General features: G+C 39.1%; 2 protein-coding genes across 6 annotated transcripts in view; one reads left to right on the forward strand and one right to left on the reverse strand.

The window, feature by feature from the left end:
• EFL1 (elongation factor like GTPase 1) overlaps nucleotides 1-2356 on the reverse strand; it is a 63866-nt gene extending 61510 nt beyond the window's left edge. For 2 of the 5 annotated variants that reach the window (XR_009278462.1, XM_058846986.1), the window contains exons 1-5: nucleotides 2304-2356; nucleotides 1789-1896; nucleotides 1087-1154; nucleotides 808-892; nucleotides 161-294 (exon numbers count right to left, since the gene is read on the reverse strand). Coding sequence is in view for 4 of the 5 variants with exons in the window: in XM_058846986.1 (XP_058702969.1) it covers nucleotides 161-294; nucleotides 808-892; nucleotides 1087-1154; nucleotides 1789-1879 (378 nt within the window). In the remaining variant the exon portion in view is untranslated. The other 3 variants (XM_058846989.1, XM_058846987.1, XM_058846988.1) reach the window with 3 other exon arrangements.
• Nucleotides 2310-10860, forward strand: SAXO2 (stabilizer of axonemal microtubules 2). The gene is made up of 4 exons (XM_058846990.1): nucleotides 2310-2487; nucleotides 7342-7521; nucleotides 8631-8830; nucleotides 9578-10860. The coding sequence occupies exons 1-4, from the start codon at nucleotides 2447-2449 to the stop codon at nucleotides 10549-10551; spliced, it is 1395 nt and encodes a 464-aa protein (XP_058702973.1). The 5' UTR covers nucleotides 2310-2446; the 3' UTR covers nucleotides 10552-10860.
• The last annotated feature ends 1363 nt before the right edge of the window (nucleotides 10861-12223 follow it).

Raw genomic sequence — 12223 nt, forward strand, 5'->3', positions numbered from 1 at the left:
AGAACTATGATTTTTACTACTCACTTTCATACCTCAGGCTGCACTGTCATTTATTAAAAGTTTCGTAAAACTTCTTAGACAGCTCATCTTTTATTTCTATATAACCCACTTCAGACCTTGCCTGCTCCCCTCTTCCTCTACTTAATACACTTTATTTCACCTGTGGACAGACTCCTTCAACAGCATCCACCACTATGATGCAACCATCACAGAGTCGGACAGCAGTAGATACTTCTGAAGAAAAATCCACGTGCCCTGGGGAGTCTATTAAATTAATCAGATACTCCTGATCACCTAGGATCAAACAATAAATTAATATTTCAGAACAGTTTTCAAAGATATTTCTTCCAGCCACCCAGTTATAGTGCTTCAGCTATTATTTTTTAATGTCCTGACACTAACTACACTATAAAAACCCTTACAGCACAGTGTAACAGGTATCTCAACAAAGCAGTAAGAGTGTACTAAAACTTGGGAGTTTTTGAAATAAGGTCTTGCCTTTAAGTGACATTAATTCCAGACTTAACATCAAAATACACATATTTATATCTAAAATAAAAGATAAGGCAACTACTTTCATGGCCTCCACTTGAAGACATAATTGAAGATGTTTTTCCCAACCCTGATATGGAGCCCAGTTATCTTGGCTGACTCACTTGTCTAAGTCTCTGCAGAATTATGGCCTAACACTGAGAAACACAAAGGTAAAAGTTGCACAAAAAAATCAACAACAGCAACAACGAAGAGATGGGGAAAATTAACAGAAATACACATTAAAATTTATACATGCCAGCATCAGCAACTTACCTTTCACAAAGTGCAGTGAAATTGCACTAGATTTCATTGTTATTCCTCGGATCTGTTCATCTTCCCTACTGTCGAGGTATCTCAGCTGAGTATAGAAGCAAAAGAAAAGATAGTAAGTTTGTAGAAACATCTTCACAATTTACTTATCAACTATCAGAGTATGACGGTGAGAAAACGAGGTTTAGCAAGACTATAGACAGAATTTCTTTAACAATCAAGAATTTACAATCCCAGCATGTACACACCAGAATTCTATTAGAAATGACAGTGTAACTCTACCTTTCCTGCCAAGCGGCTGGAGATTATTCCATTGCTAGATATAAGGCAATCAGCTAGAGTAGTTTTGCCTGAAAAGAAAAATAAATTACTTAGATTAAATAAATACAAACATTGGCAAAAGATGAAACATACAGTATTCTAAGATATCAACATTAATGAAGACTATAAAATGCCATGAAAAGTAGAAATTAAACTTTCAAAAAACAAATCCAGTTACTCCTGTTACATGCAAACAAATTTATTTTTGAAAAGTGGATGCAAATTTACCTGCCATGACCAGAAGACCAGTTGAAATGATAAACAGTACATCAGAACCTCATTATAATATGCAATTAGACAAAATACATGTTCGAAAAAAGTGCTTACTATTTCCACCTACATAACAAACTTGTTCTATTAACAAACATAGAAAAACATTATTCTGCCTCTCAAACATATATTAAACTCCTACCAACATTCACCATCACAGAAAACATTCAATTTCAACTGCTTCAAATTATTATAATGTGATGCTCCTTTATGTAAAACAAGCTCAATCAGGCCAAGAAAAAGGTGCATAAAGTAGATTTACTTTTCTGAATCATGTTCAAGCCTGTTTAAAGTTAAATCCACACAAACCTAGCACTTTAGAGCAGTGAACAAAGTACCTCGCCACCATTCAAGCACACGGGTCTCCTGACGAGGAGGAGCCAGCTGCCTTACCGTGATCCACGTGGGCCAATATACAGATATTCCTGATGCCCGACGCCTTCTTCTGGAGGCCAACCATCCTTCCCACGCTTGTGAGCACCATGGCTGGCTAATTCTGCGAACCGAAGGAAGTGTTTTACTGAGGAGTCAGCTTGAGAAGAGGCTTTGCTTTTTAATTACGCAAATTGCAATTAAAGCTACTCATCGGGGAGACCTCCTGCGACACGTGGAGCGCGTCACGAACCCTCCAACACCGCGGGGACACCGAAACCAGGGCCGTGCCTGCCCTTTGAACGCGGCTCGGGAGCCCGGCTGGGCGCATTCGGGCTGGCAGCGAACACCGAGCCGCCCGCAGCGCCACAACCCTCACGGCTCCCTCCGGCCCCGCTTCGCCTTCCCCTCCGCCGCTCCGAGCGGCCACGGCCGGCGGCCAGCCCAGGAGGGGCGCAGCGCTGCCCTCTGGCTCGGCCGCGGGCCGGGGCCCGCTCGCTGCCCGGGCCGTCCCGGCTCGGGGCACACGCACCTGCCCCGCTCCGCCGCCGCTCCCGGAAAGCCGCGCCCGCCCCGCTCGGCCGCTGCCGATCCCGCCCCGTGACGCCCGACGGAAGCCGGGCCGGGCCGCGCGCGGCAGCGTCCCTGGTTACCGGCCGGGCGGCCGAGCGGGGCGGCCATGGCGCCGCCGCGCTGCATCTGCGAGATCTGCTCCTGCGGGTGAGTGAGGCAGCGCCGAGCCTGCCAGCGCCGCCCTCCCTCCGCACACCCAGCTGCTGCCAGTACCTGTCTGCGGCAGGGTAGGAGGGCTCTGCAGAGGGATCTGGACAGGCTGGATCCATGGAATGATGCCAGTGGCACAAAGTTCAATAAGGCCAAGGGCCGGGTGCTGCCCTGGGGTCACAACAACCCCACACAGCGTTACCGGCTGGGGCAGAGGGGCTGGAAAGTGCCCGCAGAAAAGGGCCCGGGGTGCTGGGCAGCAGCAGCTGAACGTGAGCCAGCCTGTGCCAAGAACACCAATGGCACCGGGCCAGTGCCAGGAACAGCGTGGCCAGCAGGGCCAGGGCAGTGGCCATCCCCCTGCTCTCAGCACTGCCTGGCACAAGAGGGTACAGTAGGCAATGCTTCATGGAAAATTGCTATTACAAGTGTCTCAGCAGAATTATCAATGCCATAGGTGGGAAAAAAAGTGCACAGTTCATGTGTCCCAAAATAATAAGGGACTTGGCCCTTCCAGTCTTCAGACATATATATTTACAGGTTGGAGTCACAGCTGTTAATATTTTCAATTTCTTGTCTGTCCACTTTTAAAAGAATCACAAAAATAATCACCCTAGGATTCAAATATTCAGTTCATACTAAAAAAAAAAAAAAAAAAAAATCTAACAGCTACATACAAGAATAGTCATCATAAGGTCACAGAGGTGTGCTCAATGTTTTTTGGAAGTATAGAGCAAACCCTATGGTTACAAAGTGCACATGAGCCACAAGTGTCCTATCAAGGGCTGCAGAGCAGGTACCCTCTATGTGTTTCTGTGTGGGAAGTCTGTCTACCTGTTCATCAGCCACTTTTTTTTTCATCTGTAGACAGAGGTGTGAGGCAGGCACTGAGTAAAGCTCCTCATGTTTTTTTTGGCCAAGCCTGTAGTGAACTTCTCCCCATAAATTTCTTATGTCCTAGATTAATGAAGAGTTGGAATGCATTGTTTTCATGAGATAACAAACCTGGCTTGGGCTCAAGTAGAAAGATGATGAGATAACACAGTGAGATAGCACAAAATGAGGTTCAACTCAACCAAAAATGCTCAATCCAAAAACTGAGTTCAATAATATGAATAACTGAATTAAATATGCATAAAGCTTGTGGTTTAAAATAAACCTCACTGAAGTTTTTACAGTCAATAAAACCTTGAGCCATTATTGGTTTAGGCAGCACATTGTGTTTGCTTCAGTGTACAGTGTTTCTATTTTCAGGGAGAGGCTGCTTGGTCACTTGGCAGTGTTACCTGGACACTGGAATGCATACACAGCTTAGCAGAGACTTCAAAGCAGCTATAAATATCTAGTGTTTTGTAGACATTATCATTTAGCTCTTTGCAGGAAATTTTATGGAGGTATAATTACTGCTTAATTCCAAAAAATAAAATAGAAGGAAACAATGTCCCCTATCAACAGAATTAAAAAAAACACTGAAAAAACTCAGAGTGGAGCAAAGCCAGCAACACAGAACTTCATTCTGCTTTTGGAAATACAGAATATTAAATCTGACTTCCAAAGAAGAATAAAGCCTGTGTGGTAGATGAACTTTCTGTGCTCAGGAATACTACTTGTCTGCTATAAAAGATAATCACAGCCTCCAAAAGTATAAAAGTTGTTTTGAGACACAAAAATAAATTACTACTTTATCTCCTTCTCAGTTTGTCAGCCTTCCCCCATTACTTGCCCTTTTGTTAATATTATCATAAAAATCTATATTTCTGAATAAATGTAAGTTGAAAGGAGATTTCTCTAAAATATGGGTTACTTAAGCCATCATACTGACCACATATAAATACAAACCCAGTAAAAACTGCCAGATCTCCTATCAAGAACAAGAATGTAAACAACTTTCAAAAACAGTGTCCATCCATCATTTCTGTCTTCCAGACCATAATGTATGCACTGGCAAAAAATAAAAAGAAATTAAAAATAAAAGCTTTGAGCTGTATTTGTGGAGGGGTAGTAAGTTTTTTATTATGACAAATATTAAGCTTTTCTCATTAATAGTCTAGTTCTCTGGGAGGAAAATGCTTTGTGGTAGAATTTCAAGGGTCTTACTAGCATTGTATAAAAAAAAGAAGTATGTATGCCAGGCCTTAAATCAGTTAAAATCTCCAACATTCTACTAAAATAACCAGAACAAGAGCATTTGGCACAAGAGAGCTGATTTACTGTCACTTTTATTTAGCTGAGATTCTATTCAAACCTTATGCAAGACACAAGATAGTCTCCCACAAAGAAGGGAAAGAATAATAATCCATCAAAGCAAATGCCAGTCAGGCATGGGAAAAGGGATATTCTCGCCAAATCAATTTGAATTATCAGTAACTCTGGGGTGGAAATTAAAATAAATTCAAGGAAGAAGTTAAAAATAAACTGTCTCAAGGAGTACAGGCCAAACTCTGAGCAACATATTTCATTTATCAGAGCTGTAATCTGTCTTCTCTGATGATTCCTAGCATTGTGATGCCTTATATAATTAGTTTTATAAAATTATTATCTAAATTGAAAATTTTGGTTTAGCAATTGGGCAATATTCTAAATTTGACAACATCCTAAAGAAGATTTATCAGTTGACCAAAAAACCCCTAATCTCTTCTCCAAGTCAAATTCATGAGGTAATTTTACATTACCCTTCAGGCTGACTGAAAGCACTTTCACAACACAGAGTAGGATGTAGGAACTTCCTCAACAATCTCATCTGATTCCAAGTAATTTTTTGCACTGTTAGGGTGTGTTCAGAATTATTTTATACACTAGAAATTATTTTTAACCACTAGAAATGAGTGGTTTGAAGGACATTTTTGATCAACAATGAATTCCAATAAAATTGCAACCATCTCTTGCCTTGGAGAGGTAAGAGTATATTGCTTTCACCTCTGTTTTGTACTTACCAAGAACTGCAGGTTCACTCTGCAGTATTTCTCTTGTATCTATCTCAGTTTGTAGCACGTCCATTCAGCAATACATGGGATATACTCACAACATTGCTTAAAAATATTCAGAATTAAGTCCTTAAAGAATCCCAGAACATAGAAGCTGTTTTGGTTGGTGCTTGGTGTTCCAGACCAGCTTATGGCAAACTGAAGATTGTTCAAGTGAAGCTTTTGCAGATGAATAATGTTTGTTTCCAACTCCTTTGAATGGTATGCCAAAAAATATGTGAAGAACATTATAATTTGATAACCTGTGTTCCAACCAGCTTTCAAACCCTCCATTCAATGTCTTTTGTTTCTGCTTATAGATTGTTACTTTTAGATGCTACGTGACACAGCATGTGCTGTTTGTACTTTCTGAAAAAAACATTACTAAGGTGAAAGTGAATTTCATGACAAATGTAATGACAGGCAAACACTGGAGTGAGAAAAAGCACACACTTACCTCCTTGTTTTCCTACCTTTCCTGTTCGTTCCCTCTTCTTCCTTTTTCTTTTCCTTGCTATGTTTTGAAATGGTCTCTCAATTGTTAATTGACTTGATTGAAAAGGAGTAAACATCTGAGGCACTGAAAGGATCTGGATTCTTAGACAGGGCTACTTTATTTCTCATTATTTGAACTACTGATCTGGCAAAATCAGGCAGCACAAACTAATAGCAGCTTTAGGATGTCCAGTCTCCAAGAACTTCTTTCAGTGTTTTTTTAATTTTCACTTTTTTTATTTTCCCAGCAGGAGTCCTTCGTGTCTGCTTCTGAATTCTATTTTACCTTGCTTTAACTTATTATTTTCCTTTATGGTATTCAGTGCTAGCTAAAATTCTCTGCAGACCTTTGAAATATTCCTTGGATACCTAGCTTCCTGAAACTTGAATTTATTTGTACTTACTAAGAGCTGTACACTTTTACCCTTCTTAGGGTCTAGATATTTTTACTTTTCATTACAGAATTTTACAATACTTGTTTATTTGAAAAATTATTTATTCTTTTTTCCCTTTGCATTGCAAGTTGTCAACCATAAGTAGGAAGAAAACCTATCATTATATATTTCCTTGAGGTCAGCCAGAGATGTGTATTGTGGAAATTAGAATTAATACAACAATATTTTCAAAACAATAACAAAATTTAAATTTTGATTTCATGGATCATTAACTGAAAACAACAAGGTATAAATAATTGCCATTTTGTACCTCCCAACACGTTTTTACACAATAGTGCCATTGATAGAGGCATCAATAAAAAGCAGGAGGAATTGAAATAAAATCCATTAATAAAAAGAGATGTTATTACTTTCAAATAAACATGTCTTGGATAGAGAATTTAGTCAGTCTGTGGAGAAATAAAAGGGTTGATAAATCATAAATGGCCTTTAGAGCACTAGAAGTGTACATGCGATTTCACACCACTAAAATTTTAAGGAAAAAGTGTTAATCAGTACTGGTGAAAATAGGTGATAGATATACAGAAGTAAAAAGATAAGTGATAAGGTAATAGCAGTAAAAAAGAGACAACACTGAACAAGAAATGAAGCATAGGTAGTTCCTTTTCCAAATAAAACGAGTAATACCATCAAATATTACAGACAATGGGAAAGTGCATCTTGGTGGTAGCATCATTCAGAGGACTGAGATCAACTCTGTCCATCCTTTGCCTTCTGCACCAAGGCTGAGAGTGTTTTTATTACTGTTTTAGAATGATGTGCTCTAGGACCTGTGCCATCAGCACAATATTTTGTGGTTTTATCACTCAGAAAAGATTTTAAACAAAATCTACTGACATTGTGCAATCTTCCCCATTTGTTATTTACTTCCAGTAGACAGAGTATGGGTTTTCCTCTTAAATGAAACAAAATTCTCTGTTCTGATGTGTTTGACCCAGACGCCATCGCTGCTGCCATAGACCCACAAAGATTTATGATGATGGAACACAGCCAAGCCACAAAACTGAGTATTTGGAGAACTACCCCGGCTATGGCAACGTCTGCCCTCCCGAGAGCTGTAAGCCAAAACCAGAGCTCCAACAGGATCAGGGGAGAATGGATGGCATCACAACATTCAAGTAAATACTTTCAAACAATGTTTTATAATTAGTCTGTAAAGTTTTTTATTCTTTGTCTTTTATCCAGGGGCTAAACATTGTATTGCAGTCTTCTCAAAATGCAGTCATTGCATCCTTTGCACTTTTTGCATATTTAAAGTTTTAATTTTGAGTAGAGAAATACAGTTACCACAAAATTCTCATAAAAATAGCAAAGCATGCATACAGCAAGCTTTAACCTGTAAAGAGAATCAAAAACTGTCTTTTTTTTCAGCCTGTCAGGAAATTTACCTCTTATGGAAAACGTGGCAAGCTGGGGAACTTTCTGTAATGCATATGTAAGATAGTGGGAAAATGAGATCTTAAGAAAAAAAGAACAGAGATTCTTTTATTGATTTTTAAAATTCAGATTACTAGTTTTAAGAAAATTATTAGTTTTAAGAAAGAAAACTGTGCTGTCTGTGCACAGACTGATTTTAAGCTTACAGAATTAAAGAGCATCTTTCAAAGAATTAGAAAAAACTACTCAGTGTTGTGACAGCAGCATCAGCTTTTACTTTTTCCATTATTGTTTTTCTTTTAAGCTGTGAGGGCATCTGGTGAAATTTCTTTGTTTATCAAAAAAAAAAAAAAAAAAAAAAAAAGAGATGCCAGAGGCTATTCTTCCAGACTGGTCATGTGCCTGTATGGACTATTTAACATCCACATATATAATATACATCCTTTTAACATAATGTGCCCATGCAAAAACAGTGAAATGCTGCTTCTGATTATATTCCATTCTCCTCATGCAATCAGTAAGTGCTACCATTTTTAGTAATTTGAGCTTTGCTCTGCTTCTGCTTTTTGATAATTTCTTTGCAAAATTATAGCCACTGTGAATGGGACTCAGCATGTTGAAAAACTTAGTTCACCATCTACCTTTGAGTAAAGACTCCATAATGCATCAGGGACTGTAGATTTGTGTACCGTGGTTTTCTCTCCTTTGGGCTACCCCTCCAATATATGATGTCTAATAGATTTTTCAGAGTAAACATTTCATTATTTTTCCATATAGTGGAAAAATTACTAAAGTGATGTCAGAAGGAGGAAAAGATTTTTTGACCAGTGTTTTCTTTTCCTCAATTCAGATCTGATTATTTACCATATGAAGTTACGAGACCTTCTAGGCCACAAGCAGAATACAGACCAAAGTCGGGGAAGATTGACCTGGGAACCGTATACCGGAGAGATTACAGTCCTCATAAAGTAGGACCAGTGACATTAGCGAGGCCTCAAGAGAGGAAACACACTTCAGAGGCAAAAGTGGATACCATCCCAACCTATCGAGGTAATAATATGTGCTCACTAGAGGAAGCGAAATAACCAAGATGAAGGTAGCATTTGGAATTACCTGTTAGAAACTGGTTTTGTTGGCTTGGGACAGGGAATAAAACATACTAGAAAGCAGGTGAAGATACCCTAAAACATTCAGCAATCCAGTTGGTGAGGGGAGACCTATTGATTCTAAACTAAAAGCCTTCTCTGATGTTTGCTTGTCTAGAAGGAAATTCCAACATGCACTTGGTTGGGCTAGCTCAGGGAAAACTGGATGGAAATTAAGGTGCAGTGTATTTTTCAGGTAGTTCATGTGACTTATTTTTACACAGAGTAGGTTGAAAGTGGAGTTTAGGCTCCTGCTTGTGCGTGGTACAGCTTACGTATACATCATCCTAGTGATGACCTGTCTTGACACAAATGATTCTATTACGATGGTCAGCATAAAGGCGCTAAATCTTTTAAGTAAAATGGAAGATACTGTATTTAAAACAGGTATAAGGCTGTTTTCTGTATAGTTTCTGTTGAGCAAATAGTCAAAACAGGACATCCAGGTACAATTTTGGGAGTCTGTTTATATCACACACTAAATAAAAGACAGTTTTGTCTGATCACAAATTTGCAGATAAAATTATCATTTTCACTTACACCCATTTTCTTTGTTTTGCAAGATTTAATACCAGAAGACTTGGTCTTCATTTTAAAGGAATGGCCTGAAGTAATAACACCAGTATGGTGGAATTTTGGTTTTGCCTTACAGATGACTATAGGTTACGGAAAGGTGAAAGAACAGAATCCTGTAAGGTGGAGCGTGCATACGAGCCACCTTCCGAGAGGTTTGGAAATCCTTCTACATTTCAAGATGACTACATCCCTAGGCAACCCAATCCCTCCCAAAGCTGTAAACCTTGTGAAACCAAGCTGGCAGAGGGGCCTTTCGATGGCAACACCATCCATCGCACCGCGTACGTTGTCCATGAGATGGAGCCCCTGTTCGTAAGGCCAAGGGAAGAGTACAAGCCAAGCAACCAACCCTTTGAAGATCTCACAACCCACCAGAGAGATTTTAAAGGGATGCCTGGGGAACTAGCAAAAAGCTGCAAGCCTGAAAGTAGAAAAATTGGATCTGATGATCCTTTTAAAGGAACCACTGAATTTCAGGACCGCTATCAGCCGTATTTGGTCACAGCCCCCGAGTTCCACAAACCAACAGAGTACGTTCCACCCACAGACAAGATGGACCTCAAGTCCTCAAACCGTCTTGATTACATTAAACACAAGGTTGCTCCTAGAGCCCCCATAAGACCAGCTACTGGAAGGAAAAACACTGGCACATTTCAAGGGAAGACTACTACAAAAGAAGACTATCAACCATGGAGAGTTTGTCCCCAAGGGCTTATTAAGAAAGAACCGGAAATTCAAAAACCCACAGGAAAATTTTCTAGTTTAACCACTTTCAGGTCCCATTACATACCACATCAGGCCAATCCACCTCAAAGTTTCAAACCTGTACACGCTGTATCTACTGGAGTTCCTTTTAAAGATGAAACTTTGTATCGCACTGAATACACTCCTAAGAAGCAAGAGGTCTGCCCAGGACATGACCCAGAGCATCTGGGTTATGTCTATGTAAATACAGATTCTCGGGGTCACAAATTCTACCGCCAGGTGTCTCCAGAACGTTCTGGGTCAGACTGTAGTCCTGTTCCGGAGGATGTACCTGCTGCCTCCTAATACTTACATGCAATATTTCAAGCACTTTGGCAAAATAATTGGAAACCGGCTTGATCATTATCTCGTTAAATAACACTAAAAGCAAATTAAATACTGAAATTTTTGCTTTTAGAAATTTGAAGAAAACCAAAGCCAAACCAAAGCCAAATCAAAGCTTATTACAAGGCTAATAAAGATTTGCCAAATGCTGAAGGAACACTACTCCCTACATGGCATCTGTCCGTTTTCTGATTGTGCATTCTAGTTTCTGACTCCCCAGATTTCTTCGTGCTCCATCTCAAGCATATTTTAACATACGTAATTCTTTGATATTTTCTGTAGTCAAGTTATTGTATTTGTGAAATACAATAGAAATAGAGTCTTTTGCTGATAAAATATTTTACACAGTAAATAAATGATGCTATTTACAATAATCTAAAAATCAGTAATAATCTCAGTAATCTGTAAGATTTTTTTTCTTTGTACTTTACTGTCCACATCACAAGGTAGCATGCCATGACACCTAGGCATTTCTAAAAACCTAAAAGCTTTAGTCATCACTACTTTAACTTCATTCAGATCTGAATTGAGTATAAAGGTCCCACTAAATTCTGATAGCAATTAACAGGGAGTAACATTGCTCCTTTTTTGTACACATAGCTGAAACCACTCAACCACCAAAAGCAGGTCATTAGACTCTGTTTCCTAATTTCCCTGTTTGTGCTCTTTCAGCCTTATTTCCAAAGAAAACAAAACTGTGCAGCTTGGACACACTGACACACTTAGTACATGTGTCCTCCTCAGCTGAATCATCTTCAAGCCCAGTGTGCAAATTCAGTCAAATCTCATTATGAAACTGCATAGATTTACAGAAAATAGAGTAAACTCAGGTTAAAAAAGAAATACCAGCTGAGATGCAGAAATCTGTCAGCAGCCTGGCTTCAGTCTGTCTGCTTTACAAAGTATTGCTTGTTCCAATGACACAGACACCAATTTTTTTACAGAAATTTTATATGAAATTGTCTCTGTTTGAAATATTTAGTATTTTCTCTATGTATATTTAGCTGATTTTGAGAAATCAAGATGAATCAATTTACTTTTATTTTGGTCATGATTTAAGCAAGTCCCAATTAATAGTTCTGTAATTAACTGTATTGTCATGCTCTATCACACTACTCCAATATGATTTTTTTTTCTTCTCAGTATTGCATATCTTGTACCCATTGGTGTAGAACAGTATTTGGGTTCTGCAGAATCATGTGGCTGTACTTCATAAACAAAGTCTCTTATAAAAGGGCTAAGATCAACGATAGGAACATTTTTAAAGCAGGAACTTGGTCATATGAAAGCAAGAAAGCTGAACTGAGCAAATCAGCTGTGCACAAAAGCATTGCATGAGAGGGATCCAGACATTATTAGAGCATCAGTCACTTTTACAGAACTTTTGTCTTTGTACTGTGTTTTTGTAGTATCACTTACTCTGTTAATGACATGGAAAATCAATTTTACTCTTTTGTCTGAAAATTACTTCCTGTACCACAAAAGAGAAAATACACTCCATTGATTCATTCTCTGTCATGCCACAACTGAGGAAACAAAGCCAAAACTTTCACAGTCACACCTACCCAGGTCCACATCCTATACACAGTCCTGGTACCTCTGGGGCCATTTACAGAAGCTCCCAATGCCCTCC

This window comes from Poecile atricapillus, chromosome 11, assembly GCF_030490865.1.
Source record: "Poecile atricapillus isolate bPoeAtr1 chromosome 11, bPoeAtr1.hap1, whole genome shotgun sequence".
NCBI lineage: Eukaryota > Metazoa > Chordata > Aves > Passeriformes > Paridae > Poecile > Poecile atricapillus.